We start from the raw sequence: 12588 nt of genomic DNA, 5'->3' as shown, positions 1-12588 counted from the left end.
ACTGAGTGACCACTGACCACTGAGTGACCACGGAGTGACCACTGAGTGACCACTGACCCCCAGTGACCACTGAGTGACCACTGACCCCCAGTGACCACTGAGAGACCACTGAGTGACCACTGACCACTGAGTGACCACTGACCACTGAGTGACCACGGAGTGACCACTGAGTGACCACTGACCCCCAGTGACCAATGAGTGACCACTGAGTGACCACTGACCCCCCACTGACCACTGAGTGACCAATGAGTGACCACTGACCACTGACCCCCCCAGTGCCCACTGAGTGACCACTGGGTGACCACTGACCCCCCACCGACCACCGAGTGACCACTGACCGCCAGTGACCACTGAGTGACCACTGACCGCCGCGTGTCCTCCAGGTGACCCCCACGGTGACCATGGTGACATCTCCGGACACCTCCGGCCACCCTCGGGCCTGAGGGACGCCCCAGGACAGCCTGGACATGCGGCCCCGCGGGGACAGCGCTGGGGACAGCGGGGACAGCGCCTATGGTGGCACCGGGACCTCCTCTGGTGGCACCGGGACCTCCTGTGGTGGCACCGGGACCTCCTGTGGGGACACCGGGGCGTCCTGCGAGGACATTTCCCACGGTGGTGGTGGCATCTCCCATGGCATCGTCTCCCGCGGTGACATGTCCAACGGTGGTGGCATCTCCCACGGCGGCATCTCCGGCAGCGGTGACAATTCCCACGGTGGTGGCACCATCTCCCGTGGTGACGTTTGCCACGGTGACATCTCCAGGAGCGGTGGCATCTCCCACAGGGACATCTCCAACGGCGGGGACATTTCCCACGGTGGTGGCATCATCTCCCGTGGTGACATTCCCCACAGTGACGTCCCCAAGACTGGTGGCACCTCCTACAGTGACATTTCCCACGGTGGTGGCACCTCCCGCGGCATCGTCTCCCACGGTGCCACCTGCAACAGTGACATCTCCAACAGTGGTGGCATCATCTCCCGTGGTGACGTTTCCCACGGTGACATCTCCAACAGCGGTGGCATCTCCCACGGCGGTGGCACCTCCCGCAGTGACATTGCCCACGGTGGTGGCACCTCCCACGGTGGCATCTCCTCCCACGGCGTCTCCAGCGGTGGCATCTCCCACGGTGACCTCCCTCACGGTGACACTTTCTCTGGTGGCTTCCGCCACGGCGGCGTCTCCCAGAAGAGTGACAACTCCCACGGTGACATCTCCAACGGTGGCATCTCCGCTGGCGGTGACATCTCTCATGGCGACATTTCCCACGGCGACGACTCCCGTGTTGGTGGCACCTCTTGTGCCACCACCTCCCACGGCGGCATCTCCAAAAGTGACACGTCCCGCGGTGGCATCTCCCGGGGTGACGTCAGCCACAACGACATTTTCCACGGTGGTGGCACCTGTCGCGTCGTGACGTCCCGTGATGGCGCCTCCCGTGGCGGTGACATCTCCGACAGTGACACCTTCAGTGGTGGCATCTCCCACATGGACATCTCCCATGGCGGTGACATCTCCCGGAACGGCGTTTCCCACGGTGGCATCTCCAACGGTGACATCTCCCGTGATGATGGTGGCTTTTCCAGGAGGGACATCTCCCATGGTGGCACCACCTGCAGCGGTGGCATCTCCCGTGGTGACATCTACAACGGGGACATCTCCCATGGCAGTGACACCGCCCATGGTGGCACCTCCCACGGTGACATCTCTCATGGCTTGGACACCGCCCGCAGCTTTGGGATCTCCCACCATGGTGACATCACCCATGGCTTTGGCCCCTCCCACCATGGTGACATGATGACATCCCATGTCTTTGGCACCTCCCACCATGGTGACATGATGACATCCCATGACTTTGGCACCTCCCACCATGGTGACATCACCCATGGCTTTGGCCCCTCCCACCACGGTGACACCTCCAATGATGGTGGCACCTCCCACGTCTTTGCCACCTCCCACAATGGTGACACCTCCCACCGTGGTGACATCTCCTGTGGCTTTGGCACCTCCAATGGTGGTGACACCTCCCACCACGGTGACGCCACCCACTATGGTGACACCCCCCACAATGGTGACACGTCCCACAATGGTGACATCTCCAAAGATGGTGACACCTCCCATGGTGCCTCCACCCACAAAGGTGACACCACCCACAATGGTGCCACCTCCCACCACGGTGCCACCTCCCACTATGGTGACACCACCCACCATGGTGACACCTCCCACAATGGTGACATCTCCAAAGATGGTGACACCTCCCATGGTGCCACCTCCCACCACGGTGCCACCACCCACCATGGTGACACCTCCAATGATGGTGACATCACCCACCATGGTGCCACCTCCCACCACGGTGACACCTCCCACAATGGTGACACGTCCCACAATGGTGACACCAATGATGGTGCCACCTCCCACCATGGTGCCACCACCCACAATGGGGACACCACCCACAATGGTGACACCTCCAATGATGGTGACACGTCCCACAATGGTGACATCTCCAAAGATGGTGACACCTCCCATGGTGCCACCTCCCACCATGTTGCCACCACCCACAATGGTGACACCAAAGATGGTGACACCTCCCACCATGGTGCCACCACCCACAATGGTGACACCAAAGACGGTGACACCTCCCATGGTGCCACCTCCCCCCACGGTGACACCCCCCGCCACTTCTCCGCCTCCCGCCTCACGCCCCCTCCCCTCCTGCTGCTGCTGCTGTCCCACCACCCCCGGTGGCCTTCCCCGCTGTCCCCCGTGCCCTTCCTCCTCCTCCTCCTCCTCCTCCTCGTCCCCTGTCCCCAACCCTCCCTGGCCGCCACCTTCAAGGTGGGCGTGCTCGGCCCCTGGAGCTGCGACCCGGTGCTGGCGCGGGCCCTGCCGGACGTGGCCTCGCGCCTGGCGGTGGCGCGGCTCAACCGCGACCCGGCGCTGACCGCCGGCTACTGGTGGGACGCGGTGGTGCTGGCCGAGGCCTGCTCCACGCCGCAGGCCGTGGCCGGAGTGGTCAGCGCCGAGCGTTACGCCAGCGCCATCGTGGGCCCGCTCAACCCCGCGGCCTGCGGAGCCGCCGGACTCTTGGCCGCGGCGTGGAACAAACCCCTGGTGTCCTGGGCTTGCGGAGGGGCCGGAGCGGTCACTCTGGTCCGGCCGCTGCCGGAGCCGGCCGCGGTGCTGCACGCCGTGCTGCGGTATTTCCGCTGGGCGCACGTGGCCGTGGTGGCGGCGCCGCAGGACCTTTGGGTGGACACCGGGCAGGAGCTGGCCAGGGAGCTGAGGGCCAGGGGGTTGCCGGTCACCGTGGTCACCGCGGCCGGAGAGGACGAGGAGGAGGCGGAGGCGGCGCTGAGGAGGGTGCAGAGGGCGGATGGAGTGAGAGGTGAGGGGATGAGAGGGAGATGGTGGGGATGGAGATGGTGGAGATGGGGATGGGAGGGAGATGGGGATGGTGGAGATGGAGATGGAGATGATGGCGGTGGAGGAGGGATGGAGATGGAGACAGTGGGGATGGAGATGATGGAGATGGGGATGGTGGAGATGGAGATGGGAGGGAGATGGTGGAGATGGAGATGGGATGGAGATGTGGATGGGATGGAGATGGAGATGGAGATGGAGATGGTGGAGATGGGGATGGGATGGAGATGGAGATGGAGATGGGATGGAGATGGAGATGGAGATGGTGGAGATGGAGATGGTGGAGATGGAGATGATGGAGATGAGGATGGGATGGAGATGGTGGAGATGGAGATGGGGATGGGATGGAGATGGAGATGGAGATGATGGAGATGGAGATGGGATGGAGACGGGATGGAGATGGGGATGGGATGGAGATGGTGGAGATGGAGATGGAGATGATGGAGATGGAGATGGGATGGAGATGGGATGGAGATGGGGATGGGATGGAGATGGGGATGATGGAGATGGAGATGGAGATGGTGGAGATGGAAGACGGATGGAGATGGAAGGATGGAAAGATGGAAAGATGGAGGATGAGGATGGAGATGGGGATGGGATGGAGATGAAGACGGTGGGGATGGAGATGGAGATGGTGGAGATGGAGATGGAGATGATGGAGATGGAGATGGGATGGAGATGGAAAGATGGAGGATGAGGATGGAGATGGAATGGAGATGGGGATGGAGATGGGGATGGAGATGATGGAGATGGGATTGAAATGGAGATGGAGATAGGGATAGAGATGATGGGGATGGGATGGAGAGATGGAGATGGAGAGATGGACATGGAAGGAGGGAGGGATGGAGATGAAGGAGGAAGCGATGGAGGATGGATGAGGGGATTTGAGGGATGGATGGATGGATGGATGGATGGATGGATGGATGGAGAAATGGATGAAGGATGGATGAATATGGACACAGATGGACAGCTGGCATGGATGAAGACAGTGGACATGGATGGATGCATGGATGGATGGACACAGGAATGGACGGATGGATGGAGGGATGGATGATGGATGAAGGATGATGGATGGATGGACAGACAAAGGAATGGATGGACAGACAGATGGATGGATGATGGATGATGGATGATGGATGATGGATGGACAGATGGACAAAGGAATGGATGGATGGATGGATGATGGATGGATGGATGATGGATGGATGGATGATGGATGGATGGATGATGAATGATGGATGGACAGATGATGGATGATGGACGGATGATGGATGATGGATGATGGATGGATGGATGGATGGACGGACAGATGGATGGGTGGATGGATGATGGATGGACAAAGGAAAGCATGGATGGACAGCTGGATGGACAAAGAACGGATGAAGACAGAACAGACCAGATGAAGCCCAGCTGCACCACACCGCGGCCAGCACTCTGGGCGCGGGTGACACCTCCCGGTGCCACCCCCCCAATGTCCCCACGCCTCCCCCCCCAATGTCCCCGTGTCCCCCGCAGTGGTGGTGATGTGCATGCACTCGGTGCTCCTGGGCGGCCGGGAGCAGAAGGTCCTCCTGGAGAAGGCCGAGGACCTGGGCATGACCGACGGCACCTTCGTCTTCGTCCCCTACGACGCGCTGACCTTCGCGCTGCCCTACCGCCGCGTGCCCTACCCGGTGCTGGCCAACAACACCAAGCTGCGCCTGGCCTACGACGCCGTGCTCACCATCACCATCGACTCGCCCGACGCCTCCTTCCACGAGGCCCTCGAGGAGGCCAAGAAGGCCTACGAGGTCCCCGCCAACCTCGACCCCGCAGAGGTGGGGACGGGCGTCTCCAGGGGGGTTTGGGGAGGGTCTGGAGGGGTTGAGGAGATCTTGAGGGGTTTGAGGAGGGTCTGGAGGGGTTTGGGGGTGTCTCGAGGGGGTTTGGGGGTAACTTGAGAGGGCTTGAGGGCATCTCGAGGGGGTTTGAGGGCTTCTCAAGAGGGTTGAGGGCATCTCGAGAAGGGTTGAGGGCATCTCGAGGGGGTTTGGGAGTATCTTGAGAGGGTTTGAGGACATCTCAAGAGGGTCGGGGACATCTCAAGAGGTTAGGGGGTATCTTGGGAAGGTTTGAGGGCATCTCGAGGGGGTTGTGGGGTATCTTCAGGGGATTTGGGGCATCTCCAGGGGTTTGGGGCATCTCTGGGGTGCTGGGGGGCATCTCTGGAAGATTGGGTAGAGATGGGCATGGATGCCCATCACCAACTTAGGATGGAGATGACCATGGCCAAGGGGAGATGACTATGGCCAATGGGAGATGACCACGGCCAATGGGAGATGACCATGGCCAATGAGAGATGACCACGGCCAATGGGAGATGACCATGGCCAATGGGAGATGACCATGGCCAATGAGAGATGACCACGGCCAATGGGAGATGACCATGGCCAAGGGGAGATGACCACGGCCAATGGGAGATGACCCTGGCCAATGAGAGATGACCACGGCCAATGGGAGATGACCATGACCAATGAGAGATGACCACGGCCAAGGGGAGATGACCACGGCCAAGGGGAGATGACCACGGCCAATGGGAGATGACCATGGCCAATGGGAGATGACCATGGCCGATGGGAGATGACCACGGCCATCTTGTGTTGACCATGGCCAATGGGAGATGACCATGGCCATCTTCAATTGACCCTGGCCAATGGGAGATGACCATGGCCGATGGGAGATGACCATGGACAGTGGGAGATGACCATGGCCAATGGGAGATGACCACGGCCATCTTGCCTTGACCACAGCCAATGGGAGTTGACTGTGGCCATCTTGTGTTGACCATGGCCAATGAGAGATGACCACAAACATCTTGGTTGACCGCAACCAATGAGAGGTGACCATGGCCGATGGGAGATAACCATGGCCAATGAGAGATGACCACAGCCATCTTGGTTGACCATGGCCAATGGGAGACGACCATGGCCATCTTGGTTGACCATGACCAATGGGAGACAACCATGGCCATCTTGGTCGACCACGGCCATCTCAGTTGACCACGGCCAACCTGAAATGACCACGCCCAACCCAACCCAACCACACCCATCGCCCTCCCCCTCCGAGCGTCCCCTGCCCGCGCCAGCCCACCCACCTTGTGGCGTCCCACCTTGTCCAACCAGGTCCACCCGCTCTTCTCCACCATCTACAACTCCATCTACTTCCTGGCCACGGCGGTGGAGGCCACACGCCGCAGCGGCCGCTGGGTGATGGGCACCAGCGTGGCCGACCACGCCCGCGACTTCCGCCTCGAGGGCTTCTGCCAGACCTTCACCGTGGACCAGGACGGCGAAGTCTCGGTGCCCTACGTGGTGCTGGACACGGACGGCAAAGGCCACCACCTGTGGGCGGTCTACGGGCTGGAGCCCGGCACGCGCGGCCTCAGCTACCGCAGCCACAGCCCGCACTGGCCCCACAGCGCCAGCCCGGCCACCGACGCCGGCTGCTGGTTCGACTCCGGCGCCATCTGCAACGGCGGTGAGCGCCCACGGTGGGAGGGGTGGTGGTGGTGGGAGGTTGTGGGGTCACCTCCAGGGTCGTGGTGGCACCAATTGTTCTGGGTCAGGTGTGGTGTCACCTCCAGGGTCGTGGTGGCACCCATGGTGCTGGAATGGCCGTGGTGGTGGTGGTGGGAGGTTGTGGTGTCACCTCCATGGTCGTGCTGGCACCATGGTCCTGGAATGGCCGTGGTGGTGGTGGCAGCCAAGGTTCTGGGTCAGTTGTGGTGCCACCATGGTGACACCCACAGTGCTGGACCACTTGAGGTCCCCACCATGGTCATGGTGCCACCACGGTTCTGGAATGGCCGTGGTGGTGGTGGGAGGTTGCGGTGTCACCTCCAGGGTCATGGTGACACCCGTGGTGCTGGAATGGCTGTGGTGGTGGTGGTGGGAGGTTGTGGGTTGGGTGTGGTGTCACCTCCATGGTGGTGGTGACACCCATGGTTCTGGGTCAGGTGTGGTGTCACCTCCAGGGTCGTGGTGGCACCCATGGTGCTGGAATGGCCGTGGTGGTGGTGGCAGCCAAGGTTCTGGACCAGCCATGGTCCCCTCATGGTCATGGTGTCACCATGGTTGTGGAATGGCTGTGGTGGGAGGTTGTGGGTTGGGTGTGGTGTCACCTTCACAGTCATGGTGTCACCTCTGTGGTCATGGTGGCACCATGGCTCTGGACCAGCTGTGGTCCATCACCCATGTCCACCACGTCCATGTCTCCACCCAACCGTCCACCCATGTCCACCATGTCCACCTGTCCCTCCGTCCACCCATCCATGTCCACCATGTCCATCTGTCCATCCACCCACCTGTGGCCACCACGTCCATCCATCCTCTCCTGGCTCTGTCCATGTCCACCCATGGGTGACCTCCAGTGCCCACTGGGTTCACTGGGTGACATCGATTCCTCCGGGTGACCACAACCCCCTGGTCACTCCCGTGGTCACTCCCGTGGTCACTCCTGGTCACTCCTGGTCTCTCCTCAGGGATGGACGCCGGCTTCGTCTTCTTCATGTTCCTCCTCATCGCCGCCCTGATCGCGGCCGGCGCCGCCCTGGCCTGTCACATCAGGTGAGTGGCCCTGGTGGCCCTGGTGGCCCGTGTCCCCAGTGTCCCCGATGTCCCCAGTGTCCCCGATGTCCCCGATGTCCCCAGTGTCCCCGATGTCCCCGATGTCACCCGTCTGTCCCCGCAGGCGCCGCATCCTGCAGGCTCAGCTCATGAAGGGCCCCAACAAAATCATCCTGACCATGGAGGACCTGACCTTCATCAACACCCAGAGCAGCAAACAGGTGACACGGGGACACCGGGGACACCGGGGGACACCGGGGGGATTGGGGACAGCGGGGAGGAAAAATGGGGAAGCGTCAGCGGGGATATCAGGGGGACATCATGGGCTGGAGTGTCCCCAGAGGGTGACATGTCCCCATGGGCTGGTGGGACCCCATGGGTGATGTGTCCCCATGGCTTGGTGTGTCACCAGGGCCAGGAGAAGGTCCCCATGGGCTGGTGGGACCCCATGGCGACGTGTCCCCAGTGGGTGACACCCTGATGTCCCCAAGGCTGGTGTGACCCTGTGGTGACATCCCCTAGTGGGTGACGTGTCCCAGTGGGTGACGTGTCCCCATGAGTGACACCCTGGTGTCCCTGTGGGTGTCACCATGTTGTCCCCATGGATGATGTGTCCCCACAAGTGACACCGCAAGTGACCCCCATGGGTGACCCCGTGGGTGACCCCACGAGTGACCCCACGAGTGACCCCACGGGTGACCCCACGGGTGACCCCGCGGTGTCCCCGCTGTCCCCGCAGGTGGACAGCAGCCACGCCAGCCTGGCAGGACAGAGCGGGGGTGACAACAAGAGCGTGCGCAGCGCCACCCCCGGGCCCGACACCACCAACGTGGCCGTGGCCGAGGTGAGACCCCGCCCCCACGCCCCTCCCCCCGCCTGCCCCGCCCCTTCCCCACCCTCCCCGGCCGCCCCTCCCCCCTGCCCTCCCCCTCCCCCCTCCCCACCTGCGGGGGCGACAAGGCGAGGCCACCTCCGGAGGGACCCCGCTGTCCCCAACTTGGGGACCTCGTCTGATGATTGACAGCTGGGCCCCGCCCCTGGGTGATGATTGACAGCTGATCTTCCCACCCGGGGCAATGATTGACAGCTGATCTCCCCCCCCCCCCCCGGGGCAATGATTGACAGCGGATCTCTGCCCCCCGGGGCAATGATTGACAGCTGATCTCTGCCCCAGGGTGATGATTGACAGGTGATCTCCGCCCCCGAGCAATGATTGGCAGCTGATCTCCGCCCCCCGGGGCAATGATTGACAGCTGATCTCCGCCCCCCGGGGCAATGATTGACAGCTGATCTCTGCCCCTTGGAGATGATTGACAGCTGCTCATGGCCCCACCCCCGGGCCATGATTGACAGATTATCTCCGCCCCCTCGGGCAATGATTGACAGCTGATCCCCGCCCCGACTGATGATTGACATGAGCCCACAGGCTCATGGCCCCGCCCCTGGGCGATGATTGACAGCTGCTCTCAGCCCCACCCTCAGCTGACGATTGACATCCGCCCGCCCCCACCGGGCAATGATTGACAGTCAGGCCCCCGCCCCCCCCGGCAATGATTGACAGCCAGGCCCCGCCTCCCGGGCGCTGATTGACAGCTGCTTTCCCGCAGGATAACGCGAAGGGCAGCAGCAACCTCCCCCTCCTGCTGCTCTTGTTTAACCAGCAGGGCCTTGTCGCCTCCGTGCAGGTAAGTCCGCCAACCAAAGCCCCGATTGGCCCCAAGCCCGCCCTCCGCCTCGCCCCGCCCCCTCCCGCCCCCTCCCGCCCCTTCCCGCCCCCCGGGAAAAAATTTGGGTGGGGTCTGAGGTGGCTTCCGGTTGGGTGGGGTGAGGGGGGGGAGGGGTCGCTGTGGCTGCTGCGTGTCCCCTGTGTGTCCCCTGAGTGTCCCCAGGTGTTCCCAGGTGTCCCCTGTGTGTCCCCTGAGTGTCCCCAGGTGTCCCTGAGTGTCCCCTGTGTGTCCCCAGGTGTCCCTGTGTGTCCCCTGAGTGTCCCCAGGTGTTCCCAAGCGTCCCCTGAGTGTCCCCAGGTGTCCCCTGTGTGTCCCCTGAGTGTCCCCAGGTGTCCCCTGTGTGTCCCCTGAGTGTCCCCAGGTGTTCCCAAGCGTCCCCTGAGTGTCCCCAGGTGTTCCCAGGTGTCCCCTGTGTGTCCCCTGAGTGTCCCCAGGTGTCCCTGAGTGTCCCCTGTGTGTCCCCAGGTGTCCCCTGTGTGTCCCCTGAGTGTCCCCAGGTGTCCGCTGTGTGTCCCCAGGTATCCCTGAGTGTCCCCAGGTGTCCCTGTGTGTCCCCTGTGTGTCCCCAGGTGTTCCCAGGTGTCCCCGAGTGTCCCCTGAGTGTCCCCAGGTGTTCCCAGGTGTCCCCTGAGTGTCCCCTGAGTGTCCCCAGGTGTTCCCAGGTGTCCCCTGTGTGTCCCCTGTGTGTCCCCTGAGTGTCCCCAGGTGTTCCCAGGTGTCCCCCGAGTGTCCCCAGGTGTCCCCTGTGTCTTCCCAAGTGTCCCCAAGTGTCCCCAGGTGTCCCCAGGTGTGAGGAGGCCTCACCCCCCCCCTCCCCCGTGCCCCTCCCCCACAGGGTGACTGGGTGTGGCTGAAGAAGTTCCCGGGGGACCAACACACGGAGCTGAAACCGGCCACCAAGCTGACCTTCTGCAAGGTGAGGGGACACCGCGGGGCCGGGGGCATCCAGGGGTCAGGGGACATCCAGGGGTCAGGGGATGTCCAGGGGTCAGGGGACATCCAGGGGTCAGAGGGCATCCAGGGGTCAGGGGACATCGTTGGGTTATGGGGACGTCACTGGGCCATGGGACATTGTTGGGTCATGCTTTGTCCCACCTGTCCCCACCCCACATGTTCCCGTGTCCCCTCTGTGTCCCCATGTCCCCCCGTGTCCCCCATGTCCTGTGTCCCCTGGTCTTTCCGTGTCCCCTCCATATCCCCATGTCCCCCCGGTGTCCCCATGTCCTGTCCATATCCCCATGTCCCCCTGGTGTCCCCCGGTATCCCTGGTGTCCCCACGTTCCCCTCTGTGTCCCCATGTCCCTGTGTCCTCCTGGTGTCCCCATGTCCCCCCCGGTGTCCCCACGTCCCCTCCGTGTCCCCCTGGTGTCCCCATGTCCCCCCCGGTGTCCCCGTGTCCCCCGCGGTGTCCCCCGGTCTCCCCACCTCCCCTCGGTGTCCCCATGTCCCCCGTGATGTCTCCCGGTGTCCCCGTGTCCCCTCCGTGTCTCCTTGTCCCCTGCGGTGTCCCCATGTCACCTCCGTGTCCCCATGTCCCCTCCATGTCCCCCGGTGTCCCCACCTCCCCTCGGTGTCCCCGTGTCCCCCGCGGTGTCCCCCCCGGTGTCCCCGGCAGCTGCGGGACCTGCGCCACGAGAACGTGAACCTGTTCCTGGGCTTCTTCCACGACTGCGGCATCTTCGCCATCGTGTCGGAGCACTGCTCGCGCGGCAGCCTCGAGGACCTGCTGCGCAACGAGGACATGAAGCTCGACTGGATGTTCAAGTCCTCGCTCCTCATCGACCTCATCAAGGTGGACACCCGCGGGTGGCCTTGGTGGCCGTGGGGGTGGCCGTGGGTGTGGTCATGGGTGTGGTCATGGGTGTGGTCATGGAGGTGGTGGTGGCCATGGGGTGGCCCTGGAGGTCTGGTGGTCATGGGTGTGGTCATGGGTGTGGTCATGGAGGTGGTCATGTAGGTGGTGGTGGCCATGGGGTGGCCCTGGAGGTCTGGTGGCCATGGGTGTGGTCATGGGTGTGGTCATGGAGGTGGTGGTGGCCATGGGGTGGCCCTGGAGGTCTGGTGGCCATGGGTGTGGTCATGGGTGTGGTCATGGAGGTGGTGGTGGCCATGGGGTGGCCCTGGAGGTCTGGTGGCCAAGGAGTGGTCATTGGGGTTGTCATGGCCATGGAGTGGTCACTGGGGTGGTGGTGGCCGTGGGGTGGTCATTGGGGTGGTCATGGTGACAGTGGTGGCCATGGGGTGGCCTTGGTGGTCTGGTGGCCACGGGGTGGTCGTGGTGATGGTGGAGGCCATGGGGTGGCCTTGGTGGCCATGAGGTGGCCGTGGGGTGGCCATTGGGGTGGTCATGGTGATGGTGGAGGCCATGGGGTGGCCATGGAGTTGGTGGTGGCCATGGGAGTGGCCATTGGGGATCTGGTGGCCATGGCGTGGTCGTGGTCATGGCGGTAGCCATGGTTGGTGGCCATGGTGGTGGTCAGTGGTCATGGCGTTGGTGACCATGGCATTGCTGACCATGGTGCTGATTGTTGACCATGGCTTTGCTGACCACAGTGATGGTCGACCATAATGGTTGACCATGGCATGGCTGACCATGGCAATGGCTGACCATGGCATTGGTAATCACGGTGCTGTTGACCACGATGTTGATGGCTGACCATCACATTGATGGTTGACCATGACGTTGATTCTTGACCATGACGATGGTTGACCATGATGTTAACTGTTGACCATGACGTTGATTCTTGACCATGGCGATGGTTGATCATCCCATTGATTGTTGACCATGACAATGGTTGACCATGGTGTTGATTGTTGACCATGGCAATGGTTGACC

The 12588-nt window shown here is 62.5% G+C and overlaps 1 protein-coding gene across 1 annotated transcript in view; it reads left to right on the top strand.

Annotated features, from left to right (window-relative positions):
- The first annotated feature begins 467 nt into the window (after positions 1-467).
- Positions 468-12588, top strand: part of LOC136306033 (retinal guanylyl cyclase 1-like) — a 26189-nt gene continuing 14068 nt past the window's right edge. Inside the window, exons 1-9 of the mRNA XM_066209381.1 lie at positions 468-3387; positions 4938-5239; positions 6583-6937; positions 7941-8025; positions 8150-8246; positions 8765-8899; positions 9645-9710; positions 10588-10668; positions 11368-11544. Coding sequence (XP_066065478.1) covers positions 468-3387; positions 4938-5239; positions 6583-6937; positions 7941-8025; positions 8150-8246; positions 8765-8899; positions 9645-9710; positions 10588-10668; positions 11368-11544 — 4218 coding nt within the window. The remainder of the gene's footprint in view (positions 3388-4937; positions 5240-6582; positions 6938-7940; positions 8026-8149; positions 8247-8764; positions 8900-9644; positions 9711-10587; positions 10669-11367; positions 11545-12588) is intronic.

This window comes from Chamaea fasciata, unplaced genomic scaffold, assembly GCF_029207755.1.
Source record: "Chamaea fasciata isolate MVZ Bird 193981 ecotype frontalis unplaced genomic scaffold, bChaFas1.0.hap1 SCAF_914, whole genome shotgun sequence".
NCBI classification, from domain to species: Eukaryota; Metazoa; Chordata; class Aves; order Passeriformes; family Sylviidae; genus Chamaea; species Chamaea fasciata.
This window is presented reverse-complemented; position numbering and strand designations above follow the sequence as displayed.